The following is a 26,274-nucleotide window of genomic DNA, read 5'->3' on the forward strand; positions in this document are numbered from 1 at the left end:
AAAAAAAAAAAAAACCGGACCGATAGAACCCTGAGACATATGGTGGAAGCAAAGCTATACAGAGAGAATCTTACACAGAAGATTACACATACACATTCACAAAAAGAGAGCAGGGGGAAAAATCAAAAATCTTGCTCTCCAAGTCCACCTCCTCAATTTGGGATAATTCGTTGTAAAAAGATGAAAAGGGCGAGAAGTCTGAAATCTTGCTCTCTAAGTCCACCTCCTTAATTTGGAATAATTCGTTGTAAAAAGAGGAAAAGGGGGGAAAGTCTTAAATCTTGTCCTCAAAGTCCACTTCCTCAATTTGGGATGATTCGCTGTCCATTCATGCACTCCACAGACGCAGGGCACATCAAATGGACCGTGGAGCTTTAATCCGCTGCCTCCGAGGCTGCACAGAGAGATTTCCCTGCCTCTGCTCTCACAGCTCCCGGGTCTCAGCCTTGGACCTGGCCCCGCCTCTGCACGTAGGTCGCCGGAGGGCGTCCGTTCTTCGCTCAGACAGGACGGGTTTAAAGGAGCCGCTGATTCGGGGGCTCTGGCTCACTCAGGCAGAGGGGAGGGAGGGGCGCGCAGTGTGGGGCGGGCCTGCGGCGGCAGAGGCCGGCGTGACGTTGCAGCAGCCCGTGGCGCTCCGTGCGCTTTCCCGGGAAAGCCGTCCCCGGGTCTCGGGGACCCCAGCAGTGGCGGGGTGCACAGGCCCCCCGGAAGGCGGGGCGGACAGTGACCCGCGCTCGCACACAGGCCCCGCGGCGGCGGCGGCAGCGGCGGCGGCGGCGGCGGGCCGCGGCGGCGGCGGCGGCGGCGGGCCGCGGCGGGCGGGCGGCGGCGGCGGCGGCGGCGGCGGCCCACGCCCGTCTCCGAGGTCCGTGCCTTACCCGCGGCTCGTGCCTGTCACCGGCGCTTCCCCAAGCAGCCCTCTTAATGCCCTCTCCTCGCGCACCAGGAAACAAAAGGGAAAAAAGTCTCTTGCCTCTTCAGCAGCTCCAGACCCTTTCCCCGGACTCCCTCCGGGCTAGCCGTGGTGCACTAACCCCTTCAGGCTCTCTTCCTGCCGCCAGCCCCAGTCCTCTCCCTGCGCTCCGACTGAAAGCCGATACCCGAGCCTCAGCTCCCAGCCCCGCCCGCCACGGCGGCCGAGCAGACAAGCCTCTCGGGCTGGTGTGTGCCTGAGGGCACCGGTCCTCTGTGCCAGAATCTCTCCGCTTTGCCCTCCGCACCCCTGTTGCTGTGCTCTCCTCCGCTACTCCGAAGCTTTCCCCCTCCGCCACCTGCAGTCTCCGCCCGCGAAGGGGCTTGTAGTGTGTAGAAACCTTCCCCCCTTCACGGCTCCCTCCCACTGGTGCAGGTCCCGTCCCTATCCTATTGTCTCTGTTTATTCTTTTTTTCTTTTGCCCTACCCAGGTATGTGGGGAGCTTCTTGCCTTTTGGGGGGTCTGAGGTCTCCTGTCAGCGTTCAGTAGGTGTTCTGTAGGAGTTGTTCCACGTGTAGATGAATTTCTGATGTATCTGTGGGGAGGAAGGTGATCTCCGCGTCTTACTCTTCCGCCATCTTCCTCCGGGGTCCTGAAGCATGTCATGTGCTGTTTTAAACATAACACTTCTGACACCAAATGAGGGGTTCTTCTGACAGTAACACGTTGTCTTTTCCAACTCCCTCACACTAACCACCTGAATTCCACAGATTCCACAGATTTAAGTGTTCAGTCCCACAAGAAAGACTGCCCCACACTTCAGATGCCAACAGCAATTTCCAGGCCTCCCACATACCTGACTGACCAGCTACAAACTGGGGGTTCCAATAACCCTGTCCATGGGTTTGATAATTTTATAGAATAGCTCACAGAATTCAGGAAAGCACTTTACTCTCTTACTGGTTTATTATAAAGGATACAACTCAGAAACAGCCAGATGGAAGAGATGCACAGGACAAGATATGGGGAAGGGGTGCAAAGTTTCCATGCCTTCTCAAGGCACACCACCCTCCCAGAACTTCCATGTACTTACCAACTTGGAAGCTCTCCAAACCTAGTTGTTTAGGGTTTATTATGGAGGTGTCATTATGCAGGCACGGTTGATTAAATCACTGGCCACTGGTAACTGAACTCGATCTCTAGTCTCTCTCCCTCCCCAAAAGTGGGGGTGGTGGTGAGGCTGAATGCTCCATCCGCTAATCACACCTTGGCCTTTCTGGCAATCAGCCTCTGTCCTGAAGCTACACAACAATACCCCCCAGCCCCCACCGCCAAGAGCTGCCTGATTAGAAGACACTCATATCACTCAGGCAATTCCAAGGGATTTAGGAGCTGTGTGTTAAGCGATCAGAGACAAAGACAAAATATATATTTCTTATTGTATCACATAAATAAGCCTGTAATATTAGTGGTTTTATAAGCATTTTACAGTTCTTTAATCTGCCATGAAAGATAACCCTTTAAATCAAGGGATAAAACGTTAAATGCCTACTACAGTGCCTGGACAAATAGTAATTATGAGTAAAGGGAGCATGGTGAAAGAACAAGATGGGTAAGAAGTGGTATGCACTGCTCCATTTAGACCAGCCAACTGTCACCATGTAAAAATGCAGGTTCAGTGTTGCAACATCACAGGTCTGATTATTCAAGAGGAGCCAGAAATCCTTATTTTTGTGTGAAACTTCCCAATTTTTAAAACACAGTGCAGCCCAAACAAACATATCTCTGGGCTAAATATAGTCGATTAATGTGGGGGGATGGGGGGTCAAAAGATACAATTTCCCAGTTATAAAAGGAAAAAGTCATGGGGATGTTATGTACATCAATGGTGACTATAGTCAATAATAGTGTACTGCATATTTGAAAGTACCTCAAAGAATGGATCTTGAAAATTCTCATCACAAGGAAAAAAACTTTTTGTAACTATGTATGGTGACAGATATTAACTGGACTTATTGTGATCATTTTACAATATATACAAATATTGAACCATTACATTGCACATCTGAAACTAATACAATGTTATGTCAATTATACTTCATTTATATATGTATATATACAATGCAAATCTGTCTTAAATCCTCTCAATTCTTTCTAATTTATCAGGAGAATCTGCCAGAAAAACCTACCCAAATTTCCAATTAAGTGCACCCTCCAATACTCTTCCTCAAAGCAAATTAGCTAAAGCTTCCAGACCATGCAAAAGGTAATAAAAAGGAAGAAGGCCTAAATGTGACCAACTCATCCCCATTTTCTTTTATTAGTTTTTTGAAATTCTTAGTATAAAAGTGGTAGTATGACTGGTAGCAGTTACAGTAAAATTTCTAAACTCCCAACTATTTAAGAACTCTGATACATCTGTCATAATGTAATTTAACCTCTGTAGTACTTATAAAAATTTTAATGATCTTATATATCACCAACAGTACTATAAATCACTTTACTTAATTTCTTACATTAGATAAAGTTTATACCTCATTATTATACTACAACTGCTTCAAACACTTAGATGTTAATGTACTCAGTATACTTACCAAAGTTTATGTAAATCTTCATTACTTTTGTTCCTTAATTGCTGACAGGTCCATGAAGCTCCTATTAAAATGATAAATTCATAGCATGAAATAATTTTCTAGCTACATGCCCTGTGGCAAATTACTTAACCTCTCTAAACCTGTTTCCTTATCTATAAAATGTGTAATAGCTTTATTATATTATAGTACAATATATAATTAGGATTTGTGATTAAATTAGATAACACATGAAAATATTAGTAATGTGACTGGCAATAGCATTCAAAAACTGTTAGTATAGAATGTACCTTCACAGTCTAATGTCAAAATACTTAATATCATTATAAATTAATTATCAATTATCTCTAAAAAAATGAAATGTAAAACAAACCCCAAACCTCACTTTAGTTAATTTCAACCTACTCCTCTTCTAAACCTTTTGCCAACCTTCCAAGGAACAGTTAACTCTACTACAGTTAACTCTATTATTATACTGTCCTTCTAATCTTCTCTAATAGACATTCCCAAAGGAAATCAAAAAAGGAAACACTTAAGTAATTCCCAAACTGAATAAATAGTCCCAAAATGACACGGGGTTCAATAAAATTATTTAATATAGGTCAACCCAAGTATCTCACCAGATTTCACTTTTTCTTCCCCCCAATTCTTTGGGTCATCAAAAAATTCTTCCAGTCCTCTCCTAGACAATGTGGTATGAAGTAATCTATACTGGTGAAAAGATGTGACATTTGGTGTATGCTTAGTCAACAGACTAAGAGAAAACCTGCAACTGAACATATATAAACAGGTGATTCAAGTTTCACAACATTTGGATTTTATAAGCAATAAACGGAATCATTTCCTCATCTACAGTGTCAAAAAACCAACTTGGGTTTTCTACCCAAGAAACGATAAACTCATAAAATGCTTTAGAAATTATTGTTAACATGCCATTATATATGTTGCTATCCTGCAACTTCAGAGCCAATATATTGACATAATTATATATATGTATTTTAAAGGTATTTTTAAAAATTTATTTATTTTTGATTGCATTGGGTCTTTGTTGCTGTGCACGGGCTTTCTCTAGTTGTGGTGAGCGGGGGCCACTCTTCGTTGCGGTGCACGGGCTTCCCATTGAGGTGGCCTCTCCTGTTGCAGAGCACGGGCTCCAGGTGCCCAGGCCTCAGGAGTTGTGGCTCGCGGGCTCTGGAGCGCAGGCCCAGCAGTTGTGGCACACGAACTTAGTTGCTCCACGGCATGTGGGATCTTCCCGGACCAAGGCTCGAACCCGTGTCCCCTGCCTTGGCAGGCGGATTTCCAACCACTGTGCCACCAGGGAAGCCCGACATAATTATATTTTAAGGTAACATTTTTAGGTCCTTCATATGCAGCTAGTGGGCATATAAGCAGATAAAAACATTCTGAACTTTAATTTTGCAACACATCAGAGACCCCAATGCTTTCTCCTTTAACCCAGTAATTCCACTGAATTTAGAAATTTCAACTAAAGAAATTATCAGAGGGACTCCCCTGGTGGCACAGTGGTTAAGACTCCAAGCTCCCAATGCAGGGGGCCTGGGCCTGGGAACTAGATCCCACATGCATGCTGCAACTAAGAGTTCGCATGCCACAACCAAGGAGCCCACATGCTACAACTAAGGAGCCCTCGAGCCACAATTAAGGAGCCTGCCTGCCACAACTAAGACTTGATGCAACCAAATAAATAAAAAATAAATAAATTTTGTTTAAAAGACAAATTATCATAGATGGGAATTAATAAATCAAAGTGTCTATTGTGGTGATCATTTTGTAATGTATAAAAATATCGAATCACTATGTTGTACACCTGAAACTAATATAATATTGTAAGTCAATTATACTTTTAAAAAGTCTATTAAAGCATTATATATGATATCAAAAAGCTTATAATAATGTAAATGTGCAACTGGGGAATGGTTAAAAACATTATTGTGCATCTGTATGATAATCTATTATGCAGTAATCTAAAAGTCATGTTTATAAAGAATATTTAATGACCTGGGGAAATAACTTAAAATACAATAATGAAGTGTATAACAAGTGTTGTATTCCTACCAAGAAAAATTTAACGTGAATCTAATCATGAGGAAACAATCAGACAAATCCAAATGAAGGAATATTCTAAAAAGGCTGACCTTATAAAAAATGTCAATATCATGAAAGAGAAAAAAGGAACCATTCTGGATTAAAGAAGACTAATGATACACTACAATTAACAGGATAAATGTTCATTGACTGGACTGTGAATTAAAAATTAAGAAAGAAAAAAAAAATTCCCCAGTGTGATCATTGTAGTATTGTGGTTAAGACAGTGTTCTTGTTCTTAGGAGATATATGCTGAAGTGTCATGATGTTTGCAATTCTGACATGCCTCAAATAGTTCAGAAAAATAAAGGCATGGATATAAGAAGTATAGAAAATGTGACAAAATGCTGAGGATTGGTTAACATAGGTGAAGAGTATACGGTTATTCTTTGTACTACTCTTACAACTTTCCCCTTGGCTTGAAATTTTTTAAAATAGAAAGTTGGAGAAACAAGGGTAGAACACAAAAATGCATATACGTAAATATTATCCTGATTTTATTTTAAAATTTCATGTACGTCTATATATTCAAAGTTAAAAAGAATAGAAGAAAATGTGTTTATCTCTGAATGGTAAAACCATAGTTGATGTTTACTTTCTTCTTCAAAGCACTTTACTCTATTTTCCAAAGTGTCTGTAAATGAACAGATATTTATTCAACAGTAATGATAAAAATCCAAAAAAATTTTTTAAGGAAAAACGATGATGAGATGGAAGAGACGATTGATTCAAGTTTGTTACTTTTCCAGTTACAACCCCTGAACCTCTGCAAAAAAACAAAAAATTTGCTTATCTCTGAGGTTAATGTAAGTTCACTTTATCTGAGAGATGCCCAATAAATGTGCTGGATTCAAGAACACATACATTACTTCCTTTAAAAAAAAAAAATGACACGGCTTCCCTGGTGGCGCAGTGGTTGAGAATCTGCCTGCTAATGCAGGGGACACGGGTTCGAGCTGGGAAGATCCCACATGCCGCGGAGCAACTAGGCCCGTGAGCCACAACTACTGAGCCTGCGCGTCTGGAGCCTGTGCTCAGCAACAAGAGAGGCCGCGATAGTGAGAGGCCCGCGCACCGCGATGAAGAGTGGCCCCCGCTTGCCACAACTAGAGAAAGCCCTCGCACAGAAACGAAGACCCAACACAGCCAAAAGTAAATAAATAAATTTTTTTAAAAATGACATACCCAACTACTTGTAAAATTTAACTCATTAAAAACAAACGCTAATAAAAGGGAGCAAACCGTTCATCATAACGTCAAAAATGATCGATCTGTCCAGAAGACAAGCGGTCTTTCTAGAAATAATAACCAACACGTGTAGGATATTCTTTTATCACACCTGCAGGGCGGCTTTCCGTCCATTTGGCTACTTTCATTTATTCCCTCAACATTTACTGAACAATCTCTTTTTGACAGACTCTGGGAGTACACCCTCCAACCCCTTTTTTAATCCATCCAAACCTGACACAGCCTTCAGTTCCACAGCCAAAAGCTCTTCAGTGAAGTTTTTCCCAACTCACCCAGCCGAACAGGATGCTTCCGTACCTCTAGGTTTAGTTCAACAAATACTGGTTTTCTAAAGACCCCACGAACTGCCTGGTCCACAGCAGGTGGCAACAAAATGTTTGAGGAAGATATGGAAATGTCGCAGGTGGGGGACTTCTCCAAGGTCACTCACTCCTCACGTAGGTGGGTTCGGGCCCAGCCATCCCAGGGGCCTTTCCATCCCTAAGCGTTTCTCAGCATCTCGGCAACCAAACAAGATCCAAAGTTGGAGAAGTGGACAGACCTACTCCTCACATCACTTACCTTGTGCTAGCAGGGGCCTGAGGACTTATTAACGACCTGGAAGCCTTCAGGGCCGCCGAGACTCTTCGGCAGAAAACAGCCAAACTGGCGGCAGCCATTTTTCCGCGTAAATAAGCAAACCGCATTTCCGCCAACAATGATGTCACTTCCGGCGTCTCACGCCGACCGGATGACGAAAACAAGAATTGGCTTTGCCCTCACTCAACATGGCCACTTTCCGGCTTCGCTCTCGTTGAGAAATAGGCTCTCTCGGCTCCCATTACATTTGCCCGCTCTTCTCTTGCCCGTAGTAGCCATGGCGGCCATGAGTTTGTTACGGCGGGCTTCGGTCTCTGCAGTGGCCGCTCTGTCTGGCCGCCGCCTTGACACTAGACTTGTATTCGGGGGCTTCCTCACCCGTGACTTTCCGAAGACTGTCGGTGCGTACTGGCTTGGGGAGAAAGCGCTATCAAGAAACGCGGGAGGAGAGATGGAGGACTCTTCCCGGGTGACCTTGGTGGAATCCGGAGAGAGCTTGGAGAATTGAGGACTTGGGACTTGAGAGACGGAGCATGGGCTATGTGAGGAGGCTGGGGGTTTTCCTGAAGTAATCAGATCGATCGTGTTTAAGTAATTAATTAGAATTTGTGAGACGCTTTGTCATTCACCTATCCTGTTGGTGGTAATTTGCGGATGAAGCTGATGTTAGAAAGGCAAAGAGCTGAGACCCATGTCTCTCAGGCTCCAAGATTCTTTGTATGTTCCACCTGCGCTACGTTTTAATCTCACAAGGTGGGAAGTCATGTTGCTGAGGAGCCCGCTGATGCTAAGTGGAGAGGCTCAGGGCTAACTCATCTGCTAGGCACAGTGTCTTCATGATACTTTTAGGTGTCCACGAAAATATTTTAATTTAAATTTCTTTTAAAATCAGAAGGAAAAGGGCTATAATGTTAATGCATATGTGATGCTGAATCCAGCCTGAATTGTATTCGTTTTATATCAATGGAATCATAAAATAATTATTTTTAATGTCTTCTTAGAGAGGAAGGGACCTATGAAGAAAAAGTTCCTAGGTCTTAGGAAAGTCAGTGCAGTCGTGGGAGGATGATTTGGAGCCTCTTGGAGACTGTGGGTTGAACTCTAGGGGAATGAATAATCATAATAGCAAAGCATCAAATGCTTTGTATTCAGTCTGCTTTATTCCCTTTTGGATTCTGCAAAGTGAGTACAGTGTTACCCCATTTTACAGATGAGGAAACTGTGACTCAATTATTACAAAAATAATGCACCACTGTATTAAGTTGAATAATAATAATAATGGGAGCTAACATTTATTGAGCACATATTATGTGCCGGGCACCATTCTAAGATATTAAAGGTATTCATTTAATCCTCTTGATCAAAAATATACTGTAAGCGATTTGTCCTATGCAATACAAGTAGATACAGAGGAAGTGAAATTTAAAGCCCTAAAGATTCTTCTCCAACTTAAAAGTATCTTTTTCTGTTTACTGCTCTTCTCCCAATTTAATTTGAATTATGTCACTTCACATGATGAGACATTATACACTGATGCCATGAGGGACTTGCTGGAAAAATGGAAAGGACCAGTGGCATTGAAGAAATTTCCGGCAGGAATTTGAACCTGTTACAAAACTACATGTGCTTACATTCTTTGATAAAATTCCTTTGTAAGCCATTTCTGATTACAAATATCCTCTTCAAATACCCCCTCCCCCCATAGTACTTAATCATGCCTACCTGGAGATAAACTGAGGTGAAATTTCTCCCCTAGATCCCATTTATACACTATTCCCCATTCCTGGAGTTCTGGAAGGATCCTCGCAGGTAATCTACACCCTTTCCACTGGGAGCAGGAAAGGATATGATAGCTATAGTGAGGTTACTGTGTTTCAGCAGTGTACCTGCTTTCAAAGGTATTTCGCATGTGAAACAATCTATCACTGTGGAATGAAAGGTTGCAATCTGTTTTATATTATTGTTTATGTCTGCCTCTAGGAGAACGCAAGATCCAGCAGAGGAGAGAACCTTGACTGGTTTTGTTTTTTCTGGAGATAGACTGCATAGGTTTAAATCCTAGCTCCAGAGTTTAGTAACTCTGTGAGCTTGGGTCATCACATCTGGGAAGCTAAGTGGAAGGCACTTAATTGCTCCTAGACTGCATAGTTTTAAATCCTAGCTCCAGAGTTTAGTAACTCTGTGAGCTTGGGTCATCACATCTGGGAAGCTAAGTGGAAGGCACTTAATTGCTCCAAACCTGCATTTCTTCATCGTTAAAAAAGAGGATTTAGAAAGAAAAAAAAAGAGGATTTTATTACAAGTATGCTTATTTTCTGTTGACAGGGGAATAAAATAAAACTAATCTCTTTCCCACTGACAAGTATTTATAACCCTGAAATGTGTTTCTGCATAAGTTTGCATCTTTCTAGAAATGTCATTTTGAATGAACTTGTCTCTTACCGTAAGAACTGTTTTGTTTTGTTTTTAAAAAGAGGGTGATCATTTTCACTTACCTCAAAGGTAGTGGTAAAGAGTGAGTGGGAAAAATCTACAGCACTGGGCATTACCTTCTACAGGGCCCTGTGGTCTCACCTTTCTTAAACATCTAGTACTGTCATGTTATCATCAATCACTCTCAGTGAAAACCTTTCTCAGAAAATAAGCAGATAAAAGTATTCTGTTTAATTATTTATTAAACGTCAAACATCAAGGGATTCTAGAAATAAGCTTAAGTTCTCCCCTCAGCTGCAGAGAACTTTTATGTTGAAGGCTGATGTGCATATAATTATGGCTTTAAAACCTGAGAAGAGTATTAAACAAAGTAGTGTGGACTTAATTCAGACATGGATGATGAGGCATGTTAACTGGATTCTAGGGATAGTTTTAACAGGTGCAATTGATGGAAAAGTAAAGGATGTGTTTTCTGATATATCTGAATATGGGGCTCTTGGGGTAGGTAGGTGTTGAGAGAGAAGGTTAAAAAAGAGAAGTTAGGTCCTAATTAGGGGGGGGACTGAATACAAAGCCAAAGTATCTTAACGATTTTGTAGGCACCCGAGAGTATTTTAGCGCAAGAGCAGCATCAGGAGTATGTTTTAGGAAGATGGTTCTGAATATTAGATGGCTTATCAGGCATGATGATTACTTAAGCCACTGAGGTGAAAAGGTCTTGGAGAGAAATGGAAAGTTTGAATTTTAGAATCAAGAGGGCTTGACAACTTTTGAATGAGACACAGGAAGATGACTGAGATTTTTAGCCTGGGTAATTGAGTTGGTGGTGCCATTAACTGGGAATAGTCTGAGAATGAGGGAAAGAAAATGACCAATTTTGGGTGTTGTCTTGGAGACACAAAAAAATCTGATATTGGGCTTCCCTGGTGGCGCAGTGGTTGAGAGTCCGCCTGCTGATGCAGGGGACACGGGTTCGTGCCCCGGTCCGGGAAGATCCCACATGCCGCGGAGCGGCTGGGCCCGTGAGCCATGGCCGCTGAGCCTGCGCGTCTGGAGCCTGTGCTCCGCAATGGGAGAGGCCACAACAGTGAGAGGCCCGCATACCACAAAAAAAAAAAAAAAAAAAAAAAAAAATCTGATATTATCTGATCCTCACAAGTATCACAATTTTCCAAAGCATAACTTTCCTGAAGTTATTTGCATTAAAAAAAATTGGTTAGTGAAACCTTAGTTCCACGTAATTACTGAGTACCTTATTTGAGACATTCCAGGCTGTAGAGAGTGGAGGAAAATGCCTATTTTTGTGGCGGAAGGATTGAGTTCCAGAAATCCTGGCAGTCACCTGGTTGTAAGCAATGTTCACTCTAATAATTTTAGATTGTAAGCAGATGGCCCTACTACAACAACAAATCATGAAGGCTCAGAATATTTGAAAAGAGTTTAGTGCTATGAAATATCCTTTAGAACAGTTAATTGTATAACAGTTACCTAACACATTTAATGGCATGAATAATTGTTGTTTAACAGTAGGGTAATTATATGTAAAGAAAGCAAGAAGTTCACATTACTAACTGTTTAATATTGCTAGAATGCAGCCAGCTCAAGCTTTCTTCCATAGTTTTTTTTGTTTGTTACACTTTCCACATCTACTAATACTGTCATTTGTAATCAGTTGTCCCTAAAACCCCACATAGAGTTTAATCCTTACGTGTTTCTCTCTCTCTCTCTCTCTCTCTCTCTGTGTGTGTCTGTCTGTCCGTCTGATTGAAAGGGAAAGTTGGGAGTATACTGTCTCTTCTGAGAAGATTTATTTTCAGGGACTAAAGAAGGATCCCCTACCAACATTAAATTTACTTAAGGGCTTCCCTGGTGGCGCAGTGGTTGAGAGTCCACCTGCCGATGCAGGGGACACGGGTTCGTGCCCTGGTCTGGGAAAATCCCACATGCCGCGGAGTGGCTGGACCCGTGGGCCATGGCCGCTGAGCCTGCGCGTCCGGAGCCTGTGCTCCGCAGCGGGAGAGGCCACAGCAGTGAGAGGCCCGCATGACGGGAAAAAAAAAAAAATTAAGAAATGTAAATTCAACAATATTTATGGAGCTCCTACCATGTGGCAGACACTAAAGTGCACTGGAGATACACTACTGAATGATTCAGCTTAGTGCTTATTGTTCTAAAGGAAATAACCAAATGATATTAAGGAGAATAAGTGGGAGACCAGCTTTGGATAGAGTAGTCAGAGAAGACTTCTTTGAGGAGGTAACATTTGATCTTACCTCTGAAGGATGGGGTGAGGAGCTAGCCATTCAAAGAGCCGGAGGAAAAGCTTCCAAGCAAAGAGGAAGGTTAAGTGCAAAGACCTGAAAGCAGGAAAGAGTTGTTGGTGTTGGAAGGAAACCATTGAGATTGATCAGTAGGAAAGGTAAGTCTTTTTATTCTAAGAGAGGCCATCTATTCAGATTCTTTGAGGGAAAGGACCTTAGAAATCTTCTAGGCCACCACCTGTAGTATGCTAATCCTTGTTACATTCCATTAGTGATACTCGAATAACCCCATAATGGGGACTGGGGAGGCAGTCCAATTTTATTTCAACCACTAAAATTGTTAGAAACTTCTTCCTTGAATTAAGCCAAAAATTACTCTTTCGCACATCGATCCTAGTTCTTCCTTGCAGGTCAACACAGAATAGTGTAAGCCTCTGTCATTAGACAGCCTTCAGCTATTTAAAGACACTTCTCTGGTCTCTATCCTGACTTCTTTTTTGTAGGCCAGTCAGCTTCAGTTCTTTCAGTTTCAATAGGTCAATTTCCAGGTTGTTTGCCATCCTGGTTGCTTAACTTAGGACGTGCTCCAGATTGTCCCTCTAAAACAGTGTACTCTGGGATGGACACACTTACGCAGGTCTGGTAAGACATGGAGGTAGAGGGCTCCTTCTGTTTTGACCCTGTATTTCTAGTACATCAGGTTAAGATTGGATTACCTTTGGGATTTTTTTGGTAACCACATCCACATGACACCAATGACTTTTTCTTTTTTTTTTTGGCCATGCCACACAGCTTGGGGGATCTCAATTCCCCGACCAGGGATTGAACCTGGGCCATGGCAGTGAAAGCCTGGAATCCTAACCACTAGGCCACCAGGGAACTCCCACCAGTGACTTTTCTTAAGTTTGTGAGCCACTAAACTTCTGGAGTGTTCAAGTAGGATTTTCCACTTACTATACTTAATCCTTTTAGATTCAGCCTTTTGTAAGTGTGTAGGAGGACTTTTGGGGAGATCCTATCTCATCACTGGTGTAATAGCCACTCTTGTAGCAGTAGCTCTGTATCATCAGGAATACCATCTCCACCACACTCATAGGCCATTCATAGAAATTGCGAGAGAGCCCTTTGGCAGGTTACTGCATTAAGTAATCAGCACCTTTTGGGTATAATCAATCAACCAATTACCCATTACAGATTTCTTCTAACTTGCTACTTCTCTCAGTTTATACTGTGCCTTCCTCATACCTCCCCAACTCCACCAGCCTGTCTAAAGAGGGGCTTTACTTCTGAGCCTTTTCTTTTCTGACACTACATCCTGTTTCTTTCGTTTGTTGTCCTTATAGACAACAAAGACAACAAAGATTGTTGTCTTTTACAATATAGATTTGTAATTATAATTATATACAATTATAATTGTAATTTGTAATTATATTAAATATTTTTTCCTCCCAGCAGAATCTAAATCCCTCATACTATAGACCTAGCATAAGACCTGTACATAGTAGGCACTTAAATATTTATTAAATTAATGAGTGGTTTGTACTGTTATCCAGCCCATTTTTTTCATCTAGTCCACAGAAATTTCTATTGTATCTTTCAAATGATTTGCAGAAATACATACTTACCTTGTCAAATTCTCTTGTTATTTTAGAAGCCTTAGTAGATGATTTATACTTAGTAAACTCGTGCCAGCTTCTAATTCTCTTGTGAATTAACCTTCTAAATTCATTGCAGGCTGCTGCAGGTGGTATCAAAATTTAAGACAGTTCCTGCCTTCGAGACACTTATATTTCAGTGAGGGCAGTGAAAGCAAGTTTACACATCAGTAGAATATACAGCAGTTCAGAGGTAGGAGAGCTCTCATCTGGTTGGGAAGCATGTTGGTTTCTTGGAGGATAAGATGTCACCTGGGCCTAAAGAATAGATTTCAGGAGAGGGGAGTTCATTCTTGACATTTAAGCTCGAACAAAAGGATACAAATCTTTCTGACATCTATTATGATTAAAATTCCTTTAACGGGAAATTAGTTTTTTATTCAGCAATGACTCATGGAAAATTCCCTTGAATGCGGTTACACAGCAGAAGCATAGTAACCCTCAGTTTCTCAGTAATGTTAGAGCCTTTCCTGCTTTTAGCAGACAGGGCTTAGAGTGGCCATAGTGATCCTTCCAGACTTCCAAGAAAGGGAAATCGCGTAGAAAGCAGATCCAAGAGTGAGAGTTTTGCCTCAGTTTATCTTCAGCAAGGCTTGATTAAATACCGTCTGGGAGAGGATTTGAAGAGAAGGATATTTACAATAAGAAATGGCTTATGCATTTGCAGCAACACGGATGGACCTAGAGATTATCATACTAAGTGAAGTAAGTCATACAGAGAAACACAAATATTATATATCACTTATATGTGGAATCTAAAATATGATACAAATGAACTTATTTGCAAAAGAAAAACAGACTCATAGACATAGAAAACAAACTTATGGTTACCAAAAGGGAAAGCAAGGTGAGGGGGATAAATTAGGAGTTTGGGATTAGCAGATACAAACTCTATATATAAAATAAACAACAAGGTCCTACTGTATAGCAAAGGGACCTATATTCAGTATCTTGTGGTAAACTATGATGGAGAAGAATATGAAAAGGAATATATATATTTATAACTGAATCACTTTGCTGTACACCAGAAACAAACACAACATTGTAAATTATACCTCAACTAAAAAAAAGAAAGAAATGGCTTATAAAGGGATTTTATCAAGACATGTTAGAGTGTGTTCTTTTGAACAAGTTCAAATTCCTGCTAGAGAGATATTGAATAAATATCTTTCCATTTATTTTGCATCGAGTCCCTAATGTATATTGCCTCATCATATGAGGCAATTTAAATTAATTTCTTTTGCAGCATTAGCAAATATTTATTGCAGAGGTAAACAAAGGTACATAGCCCACCAAGAGTATCTGATCTCCCTGCCTGCTACTGAAACAAATTCAAATAATCATTTAGATATTTCTTCAATAAATATCAATATCTTGAATATTGATGAATAAAAATGATGAAAATATTGATGAATATGTTGAATAAAAATGAGGAGAGCTATAGTTTAGAACAGTACATCAATCTCTGTTTAAAGATATCCTAGTCTTCCCTGCCTTTAGTACTCAAATAAAGAAGCATGTATTTTTTTATCTTAATCATATATATGTATATATGTATATATATATTTTGGCAGAGAAGGGATGCTTTATCTTAATTCATACTAAACATTTATGCATGTACGTTTTCTTATAGTCTGACTTTTATCTCAAAATATAACAGTATATCCATATAAATCTTGTATATAACAGGGTTATTTAATATTTCCAGCTCCTGTGCGACACAGTGGAGACCATGGGAAAAGACTGTTTATCATCAAGCCTTCTGGATTCTATGACAGACGTTTTTTGAAATTAATGGTGAGTTAAAACTTGTTGAACTAAACTCTTTACATATAAATAGGAAATTTTTTTCCTATTTAGAAAACATCTTTCATTTTATAAAAGATTTTTTTTGTAAATTCATATTCCTTTTCTCAAAAAAATGTTGAGATTGAGTAGTAAGGTCTGGTTTGTTACTGAATTTATTTTTTTATTTTTATTTTTGCGGTACGCGGGCCTCTCACTGTTGTGGCCTCTCCCGTTGCGGAGCACAGGCTCTGGACACGCAGGCTCAGCGGCCATGGCTCACGGGCCCAGCTGCTCCGCAGCATGTGGGATCCTCCCGGACCAGGGCATGAACCCACATGTGAGATCCTTCCGGACCGGGGCATGAACCCATGTCCCCTGCATCAGCAGGCGGACTCTCAACCACTGAGCCACCAGGGAAGCCCCCTGAATTTATTTTTAAATTAGTGAACCTTTCCTTCTTCAAAAAAAGAATTCATGCATATTGGAGGTAAAAATTGAAACATTCCTTTCTTCTCAAGATTATGGTGTTTTGAAATCATCTGTGTTCCCTGACCAAAAGAAAAATCTATAAATTATAAAACTGAAAATGGATTCATTTGGGAATAATTATTTATATTACTAATATATTCTTTAAATTAACAAAGAACTCATTGAAGGACTTCTTTAAATATGTAACTCCATTATTTTGGGATATGATTTTTTTTTCTTTGTTGTTTAAGAACTTTGATTTCATAGAGTGAAGCAGGGCATTGACTGCATGTTTGTATCTCAAGACTCTGTAAAGAAGAGTAGAGACTTAGAAGGTGGAAGACTGGACTCTGCCACTGTTCCTAAAGCTGTGACCCACTGGCTGCCCTCTAGACCTTCCCTTGCCTGTCCATTGTGCTTAATGCCCTTCTCCATCCCCATGGTTGAGCTCCTACTTTTCTTGTGATGACCAACTCAAACTCCAGAAATCGCCCTCATCTTCTTACACTTTTATTCTTAATATAAAAATTTCTTTTATGACATTGCTTTAACCAAAAATGAAAAATCACTTAAATATATATTGCATTATACTTGTACAATTAGTCTTTGCTTTCTTCTTTCATTTTTGACACTAAATATAGGCATCTAAAAGCTAGAGCAAAAGAAAATTACAGAAATAAATAATTTTATACAGCATCTCCAATTTGGCAAGTATATTTTATAAGAAATATAAGGAAATCATGTAATGAGGACAGTTTGAGTGTGAGGAAAGGAGTTAGGAAATGGTTATATGAAAACTTTTTTTTTTTTTTTTTTTTAATCTTAACAGAGATTCTACATTTTGTTGACTGGGATTCCAGTAGCAATTGGCATAACTCTGGTGAATGTATTCATTGGTAAGTATCTCCCCCACTGACTAAATTAGTAAATTTTTAAAACCTGTGTACATTAATATAAAAAAGAAATTATGGATATTATAAGGGAAAGTTCTTCAAATAATAAAATAAACATAAGCATGAGAATTTATTTTAAAATAACCAAATCTTAATCTGCAATAGCACACAGTGGGTCTTTTTTTAACTTTTTGTTTTCTCCAAAAATCTTTAAGGTCACTGACTTTATAGGCCACATAAAAGGCCTGTCTTCTTCCTCTTTCTCATTTCCCAAAACCAGCTTTGAGAAGTCTGAATAAGGAAAATAGAAAGAGATAGAGGTGGAAAAGAGGCTGAGGGATGGAAGAACTTTTTTATCCATCCTGGAACATATAAAGTTATAATCTTCCAAAAAAGAATGGATTTGTGAATGATAGTAACTGTTAGGTCTCCTGGGAAATTCTGCTCACAGTACTTCTGACGTCTTGAATCCTAAATATTTTGTCTAGGACGTTTAAGGAAAACCAGAGGAATAGTATGTCTTTTATTATATCTTGTTACACTATATAAAAACAAAATGAGAACCCTCATATAATGCCTGTATACAATGCATTACACATAGAAGACATCTAAAAAATATCTAATGAATGATTTTCCACCAGCTTGAAGTGAATTTAAAATATTAGATATCTTCATTGCTACAAAACAAAAGGTTCTTTAAAACCACAAGAGGTTGGTTTCTTACTTAAATAGTGAAGAATTAACATTATAAACTCCTGATACTAAAGTTGAATATCACTGTTTTCTCTTACTAGGTGAAGCTGAGTTAGCAGAAATTCCAGAAGGCTATACCCCAGAACACTGGGAATATTTCAAGGTTGGTATAGGTCACTGAAAGTTATTTTCAGTTAGGTGTCTTGTCAATGTACTGGTTAATATCTTAATTTAGCAATTGTGGTATAGTTTTGTATTCAATTTTTTATGACAAGTAAATGATACATTTTGTGCTCACTTTTTATAAGTAACTTTTGGTAATTTTCTGAGTTGTTTTATTACCTTAAGCTTTATGGTTTTTTAAAGACTGACTCTGCACTGTGTTCTCAACCTAGAGAGTAACAGTCAATTTATCCTACGTTCTATGCCATAGGGAAAACTGTACTGATACTAATGCTAGCTGTCCCTTATTGAACACCCACTGTGTAGCAGGTACTATGATAAGTGTTTTGAAAATATTATCTCATTCCATGTAAATGGTACTATTATTATTTCTGCTTCAGAGATGAGGAAGCTGAGGCTTAAAAGAGGTTAAGTGCTCTGTCTAAGGGATAGGGTCGGTATTTGAACCCAGGCAGTCCTGACTCCAGAGCCTGCACTGTTAATTAGTCATTTTACCATACTGTCATGGCTACTAAAACCCAAAATTAATTCTGTAACTTGTCTTTACAAGTGTTGTAGTGAGATGGCCTTGATTACAGTATATCTTATCATGTTTTATTATCTGAATGAATTATATTTTAGAAAAGAAATACTTCATTATTAAATCTTAAGGTAAGCCATATAATTAGATTATCTTGGCTGACTGGTGGAAAGAGCACCATTTTGAGATCCCGGGTTTGGCTCCAAAATCTGCCAGTTAAGATACTCATAGTGTAGTGTAATAGGAAAGAGCACAGGTTTTAGAGTCAGACAGACCTGGCCTGAGTGCAGATGCTGCAACCTAGTAACTGTACAACCTTGTGAAATTTGCTCATCTATAAATGAGGACAAAGGTAGTATCTACCGAACAAATTAAAATCATTTTAAAAATATATAAAGTGGTTGATACATAAAAGTGTTATTGATTTACCTGAGATGGTCATTTTAGGAGAATAATAAACTGGAAAAGCAAAGTACTTTTCAGACATTAATTTTAAACACATTTTCTCTTGTAGCATCCTATATCAAGATGGATTGCCCGAACTTTCTTTGATAGTCCTGAAAAGAATTATGAAAGAACAATGGCTATCCTTCAAATTGAAGCTGAAAAAGCTGAATTACGGTAAAAAAAAGGGCGGGGGCAGGGGTTGGAGTGCAGGGAAGAAAATCCTTTCTTACAGTTGCAAACCACAGGAAGAAATTTAATAAAACTATTTCAACAGTGTAGGATGCTCTGTAAAAGGGTGAAGATGGAGAGAGAATTAGCCTGTTTAGAGAGGAGATTATGAGTTGGAGACTAGAAGGCTATTAGGAGATAATATCTGTCAGATTAGAAAGAATTCTTTTTGGAAATGTCCTGACTCTTTTAAGTGCAAGGTAGCCCTCTCCTTCCCCTCCCCCACCCAATTTCCTTTCTTCTTACACCCAGTGTCATCCTTAGAGGTGACTACTATTTAATGATCTCTTATATTTTATGCATTAAAAATATATTTTTTATATATCATTTACAAAATATATTAACACAAATGGAATCCTGTTATCAGCACTGTTCTGCACCTTGTCTTCCTTTCATGTAAATACACAGTCATTCCTTGGTAACTGAGGAGGATTGGTTCCAGGACCTCCAGTAGATACCAGTCTGAGGATGCTCAAGTCCCTATATAAAATGGCATAGAACAGTTGGCCTTCTGAAGATAGATAGGGCCAACTGTATCTTGATCTTTCAGTAATAGCATATACTCTATTCTTTTTAATGGCTGAACTGGATGGATGTGCCTTAATTTTTTTAACCGGTGGGAGACCTATTGTTGGTACTTAGGCTCTTTCCAAGTTTTTTGATAATTATACATTGTGCTGTGGTGAATATCCTCATATATTTTTGCATATTTATTCAGTGTATCTGGAATATAAATTCCTAGCAGTGGCACTGATAAACCAAATGTTATGCTTTAAATTTTAGAAAGCTTTTGTCAAACACTTCTTTAAAAAGTTGTACTAGTGGTCTTTTCTGTCACCAATACAGGATAATTCTGTTTCTCCATACCTTTGCCAGTAAAGGAATTTATCAAACCTAAACATTTTTGCTGATAAGGCAGTTGAAAAATGTTATCTCATCATTTCAATTTTGTATTTTTTGACAAAGTTGAGTATTTTTTTGTTTATCTATTAGTTGTTTATATTTCTTTTTCATAAATTGCCCGTTTTCTATTAATTTGTGCATTGGTTAAAATAGCCCCTTTTGCTTTTGTTGCAGATATGTTTTCCTAGCTTGTCATTTGTCTTCTGACAGTGTAGAATTTTTTTGCAACTTAGTGTTTTTATGTTTCAGATAAAAAAAATACAGTAGTAGCTAATATGTTTTTGAACACTTACTGTGTACTGATGCTTTAATTGCTTTTAATATGTTTACTCATTTAATGATTGTCAAGCTTGTCAGTCTTTTTCTTTAGCTTCTGGAATTTTGTGTCATATATAGGTCTCTGATAATAATAAAATAAGTAAATACACAAGTCCAAAATTATTTTTTAATGTTCACTCATATTTTCTTTTTCTACTTTTAAATATGATCTTTTCTGAGATTTATTTTGGTGTTTAGAGTGAGGTTTACATACAATCAAAGGTACCCATTAAGATCAGTGGGTTTTGACAAAATATGTAACTGTAACCACCATCAAAGTCATTTTGATCACCTAGTTAGTCTCTTTCCTGTCCCTTCAGTCAATCCCCATCCCTTACTCTTGACCCCAGGCTACCATTGATCTGCTTTCCGTTCATTCTGCTTTAATTTTGTAGTTTACAAAAATTGCTATGATATTGAAAACTATTTAAATGATTAAATGATTAAATGAACATATGATTGGCTTGTTTTGTAGATATGTAATTACATGTATGTGTAGTTACCATATAGAACTGTCATTAAGTATTTAAGAGCATGGAATAGCATTATGCCTCATACTTAGTTAGCTTTGGACATTTTTGAACTTCAGACATATACCTTTGATAAAACATCAGATTCCAAAATTTCTTAGACATATAACAATCCCAAACATTTTCAAAACAAAGCAAAGTAAAAATAAAAATAAAAACAAAAACAGGGGACTTCTCTGGTGGTCCAGTGGGTCGGACTCCGTGCTACCAATGCAGGGGGCCTGGGTTCGGTCCCTGGTCGGGGAACTAGATCCCGCACGCATGCTGCAAATGAGAGTCCACGTGCCGCAACTAAAAAGATCTCACACGCAGCAATGAAGATCCCGTGTGCTGCAACTAAGACCTGGAGCAGCCTAAATAAATAAATAAATAAATAAATATTTTTTTAAAAACTAAAACAGGACCCTGACTTTTACTCCTAAAAGAAAGATGCAAGTGTGAGAATGAAATGGGGAGTACCTACAGATTTTTTTAAATATATGTTTAGGTATTTGGAAAACTGAAGCTTAAAGGAAAGGTATAAAATAGAAAGGGACTGTCTTATGTAATTGATTCCCCCAGAGATAATTTATTTTTGGTGCTCCAGAATTTTTAATACTCTGTACATGTGTACATATACATAGCAGAAATGATTTTCTCTGCTTTTTAATGAAATGGGAAGATGCCACACAGACTCTGTTTATACCTTGCTTTTTCAACCTAATGATATATCTGTCCTCTCCTTCCATGTTATTATATATAGATTTCCCTCATTCTTTTTAACAGGTGCATAGGTTGTCCATTATATGGGTGAACAATAATTTATTTAACCAGTCCCCTGTGATGAATATTTTAATTACTTGCATTTTGGATAATTACATTATAAAGAGTAGAAAAGAAAAAGGATGATATTTAATCCTAAAAAAAAAAGATAAATGTATTCTCTTATATACACTATCACAAAGGTATATTGTCTGTCATAGATAGGGTTGGTAAACTGGTTAAGGTTAATAAAGTGAGTAATTTAACTGTGACAGATTTCCAGTTATAAAAAGTTAGTATGTAGTCTATAAAAATGGAAAGTAAAAGGCTTGATGGAAAATGGATTATTCCAGGAATGTGTGGTAGTTTTGTGCAAAGGCTTGGCTGTGGAAGAAGGAAAGTATCTTTCTAGAATAGAGATTATTCCGTTTGTGAAGAAGGATGAGGACAAACAAGTAGATCTTAGAGTCGGAGAATGTTTTCTTAATCCTGGTTTTTCTTTTTTCTTTTCTTTACAAATATTGATTGTCCAATGTTGACCAGGCTCAGTGTGATGCTGGTGGCTGGTGAATAAGATACCATCTCTGCTCTCAAGAGGTTTTCTGTCCTAATGGTGATGGGCAGCCAGTATAGACAGGGGATGTGAGCTCCTCCAGGAAGATTTGTTCCCTTTTAATTTCTAGCACTTGGCACAGTATGTGGTCATAATAGTAGGCGTTCTGTAAATGACTCTCCTAACATTTAAAAGGCAAGAAGACAGGAAATGCATTATCACTATTCAAGTGAAAGTGATCTGTCCAGACAGAGAACAGGGACAGGAGGAGAGAATTGATTATCAATTCAAGTGACGCTTGGGTGATTAAAAACAATATTCATTGGCTAACTACATAAGCAAGATAATAAAAGGCAAAATAAGTCCCAAATTTTGCTTATAGGTACATATCAGATATATGCATACACATGGATCTGTGGAGGGACATTATATTTTACATAAAAGCAAGACTCTCAAGTTGTTCTTTATGGAGATAATTCATTAACTGTATAATTGGAAACGCTGTAGTCATAACATCACCATTCTGTTTGTTACAGGTTAAAGGAGCTGGAAGTACGAAGTTTAATGCGTGCAAGAGGCGATGGTCCCTGGTATCAGTATCTGACCATTGATAAGACACTTATTGATCATTCTCCAAAAGCAACTCCTGACAACTAATATTTTATTTCTCTAAATACAAAGTATATTCTCTTTAGGCAAAACTAAATTACTAGATATATTCTGTATTTTTTCTGTGTGATGAATAAAAGATCCTATTCATTGCTCCATTTCTCAACATTGGTTCAGATTAAGGCTTTTTTGTGTGTGATTTCATTTTTTTCATTTTTTCTTCCAGCTTTATTGAGGTTTCATTCACAAAGTTGTAAGATATTTAAAGTGTACATCATGATGATTTGATACACGTATGTATTGTGAAAGGCAGATTAAAGCTTTTGGTTTGGGGCTTTCAGCTTCCTCTTTTAAGAATGTTTAAGTATAATTAAAAAAAACTCAAAGAAATAGGAATTTGTGAACTCCTAAAGGTGTAGCTTTGAAAGATTAATGTTTTATTTGTCTGATAAATGGAAGTTAGAGAAGTCTATGTTAAATATCAGGAAATATGTAGTTTATATACATGTGAGTATTGTAGATATGTGGATTATTCAAGGGCAACTCAGAATTTTAAATTATATAAATAATGAACCAATTATATAAAACATTAACACCTTAATAAACAATTTTTCAGTGAACAGATCTCAAAGTTTAATGTTTTCATGTTTTTTAGCCATAAATCATTCTTTTAAAATGTATATACACACACGTTAATTTTTCTTAGATGCAATATCTCAGATTCCTTAGAGTCCTTTTCTGTAAACACTGGAGAAGTTCCACAAGGTAAAATGATTACTGTAAAGATTATGAAATGAGTAAAAGTTAAAATAATGACTGTCATCTATTAAGCATTTACTGTCTGCTGAGCACCGTGCTGAATAACTGCATTTATTCACATTATTTTCAAAATGACCTTATGAGGTCATTTTCTGCATTTTACAGATGAGAAATTGAGGCTAAGAAATTTTAAACACATGCTCAATATTTACAAAAATAAACAGTTATGCTTCAACTTCCAAAATAACCTTTTAGCTTCAAAAATTCATTATTCTCAGCGAATACCTTTTGAATGCCCTTGTGCCTTAAGGGCTCTAAACGCCCTTTACAATCCAGCCAACATCCTTTGGGGTGATGGCATTTTCTTATCTCCCCAGAAGAGGACTGCCTCGCCCAGCTGCTTCCAGATTTTGTTTTGAGGATTCCCTATGCAATTACCACCTCATAATGTTGCCAAAGTATTTGAGAGAAGGACATGCTGTCCCTGAACCCCTGCTTGCACGAACCATTTGGTTTTGTAGGAGAAGGGGAAGGAGAATGGAAGCAGATAGGTCTTGTCAGTGGTCATTGAAAATGATGCTACACCTATGTTCATTTACATTCAATATTGTTAGACTTCACACGTTATTTTTCAACACCAGTAGGTTTTACTTTATTTTCTCCTTTCTATTATTATATACAAAAACTTAACATAGAAAATGTGGAAAGTGTGGGACTTCCCTGTTGATGCAGTGGTTAAGAATATGCCTGCCAATGTAGGGGACACGGGTTCAAGCCCTGGTCCGGGAAGATCCCACATGCCACGGAGCAACTAAGCCCATGCACCACAACTACTGAGCCTGTGCTCTAGACCCCATGAGCCACAACTAGTGAGCCCGCGTGCCACAACTACTGAAGCCTGCACGCATAGAGCCTGTGCTCCACAACAAGAAAAGCCACCGCAATGAGAAGCCCATGCACCGCAATGAAGAGTAGCCCCACTCGCCACAACTAGAGAAAGTCCACGCACAGCAACGAAGACCCGACACAGCCAAAAATAAATTTATAAAAAAATATATATATGGAAAGTGTTACAAATACTGGAAATCCCACCAGCCATAAAGAAATCTGAGAAATTTCCTTTAATTTTTTTTTTTTAGCATAGCTGGGATCATATATATATAATGGAGAGGTTTTAAAAAAAAGTTTGAAAGTGTTTCTTGGAGGGAAACGTTAATAAAACTACTGGGCACTAGGATGCATACCAGAGGTAAAGTGGTCATCACAGGACATGTTTCCCCCAGAGCAGACTCCTCAGCACAGATGATAGGCATTAAATCAGATTACATGTGCTGGGGAAGAACAGGGCACTGTAGCAACCTGTGGCATCCCGAGCTAGACTAAGGGTACATGGAATGATTGGAAGCTCATTCCATAGCATCTGGAACATAGCAAGCACTGAGTAAAGATCTATTGAGTTAATGATTCATGGATTTAACATGAATTTTGAGTTATCTTTAAATTATCTTTTTTCTTTTTCTGTAATTCTATAGGACCCTGCATGGTGTTCTATAAGGACATGGGATTGAACTGAGCAGACTTCAGACTAAATTCTGAGCTTGCCAAACACTATGACAATAATGACTACTATGTATTTGGTATCTGCTGCGTGTGCCAGACATTACACATTAGGAACTTTATATTTAATCTTCCCTCTATCTCATATTGAGAAAACTCCTTCACTGCTTTAAGCCCTATCTCTAAAATGGGGATTATGCTCTTCATCCCACAGTACTATTGTGAGGATCACCGGGATGATGCATGTAAAGTGCCTGCTACACTGGTTAAGTAACAGGTGATAAAGTTCTCTCTGTCAACTAAAGATTGAGATGGTGCACTCCTTTTTCAAGAAAATTGCTAAATATCCTATACTATCTCTGCTTCAGGCCTGTTAACTTTAAAGAGTAATGGAATTATAGATAGACTACAGCCAATGGGCAATGTTTTTAAAACTAATTCCGGATCATGGAAAAGTCAAAGGTACCCAATTCTGCAATGTAAATTAACCATACTATTCTCATTAAAAACAAATACTCTCTGCTGGAGATCACAAGGAGTTAGCAGAGATTGTTAGGGCTCAATATCTTTCCTTATGTAATTATTTCCAAATTGCAGTCCTTCTCGATTTCAACTGTCTATTTTTACTTCCACATATGATATATACTTAATATTTTCTTTAACTTGACCTTTTTAAACTTAAATTTTTAAAAAATGTTATATTATGACTATAAATAGAAAACAAGTCCTTTGCCATAATTAAAAGGCAATCACAGGTGTAACTATGGATTATATTCTACCTAGATTTTTACCAAATGGAGACTTTCCTTTATGAAATCAAATGGAGAATTGAAAAGGCAATAACTTAGTCATGGTGTGATGCAGTATATCTTCCAGGTACATACCCACATTTTGGACATTTTTTGTATATTGCATTAACATGGCAATACCATTGACATTGGAAAATATGAAAATAAATATCCTCTAAGGTATCAATTATAATTAACCTTAATAATTCACATTTTTGTTTTTCAAATCACTTATCATGACATTTAATTAGTTATCTAAAAGCATAGTAATTCAGCATTGCACATCAGAATTAACCACAGAGAGTTTGTTTTTGGAAGACATCTGAACAAAACCTACCTAGAGCCATGATCTCTTCTATTTTTAACCTACTAATCACATATCTAAGGAATTATCTTAAAGAAATAATCCACAAAAATGAAAAAGCCATATATACATTAAACTCTTAACCACAACATCATATACAATAATGAAAAAACATAAGCAATATGTACTTAATAGGCAA

At 38.4% G+C, this 26,274-nt stretch overlaps 2 protein-coding genes across 4 annotated transcripts in view; one reads left to right on the forward strand and one right to left on the reverse strand.

The window, feature by feature from the left end:
* Positions 1-7,551, reverse strand: part of MRPL47 (mitochondrial ribosomal protein L47) — a gene marked incomplete at its 5' end in the record, with an annotated part of 32,128 nt that extends 24,577 nt beyond the window's left edge. The window contains 3 exons of one of the 2 annotated variants that reach the window (XM_081235916.1): positions 3,512-3,572; positions 4,129-4,280; positions 7,427-7,551. In XM_081235916.1, the coding sequence (XP_081092042.1) occupies positions 3,512-3,572; positions 4,129-4,280; positions 7,427-7,551 (338 nt within the window). The remainder of the gene's footprint in view (positions 1-3,511; positions 3,573-4,128; positions 4,281-7,426) is intronic. The other variant, XM_081235917.1, reaches the window with a different exon arrangement.
* A 133-nt stretch (positions 7,552-7,684) lies between these two features.
* NDUFB5 (NADH:ubiquinone oxidoreductase subunit B5) lies at positions 7,685-23,291 on the forward strand. Of its 2 annotated transcripts, XM_081235199.1 has the most exons (6): positions 7,687-7,845; positions 15,502-15,590; positions 16,879-16,945; positions 17,737-17,798; positions 18,853-18,959; positions 22,595-23,291. In XM_081235199.1, the coding sequence occupies exons 1-6, from the start codon at positions 7,722-7,724 to the stop codon at positions 22,713-22,715; spliced, it is 570 nt and encodes a 189-aa protein (XP_081091325.1). In that variant the 5' UTR covers positions 7,687-7,721; the 3' UTR covers positions 22,716-23,291. The 2 variants fall into 2 exon arrangements, with proteins under 2 accessions (XP_081091326.1, XP_081091325.1); XM_081235200.1 differs by lacking the exon at positions 18,853-18,959 and having other exon boundaries at positions 7,685-7,845.
* The last annotated feature ends 2,983 nt before the right edge of the window (positions 23,292-26,274 follow it).

This window comes from Mesoplodon bidens (assembly GCF_964165515.1).
Source record: "Mesoplodon bidens genome assembly, chromosome: 5".
NCBI lineage: Eukaryota > Metazoa > Chordata > Mammalia > Artiodactyla > Ziphiidae > Mesoplodon > Mesoplodon bidens.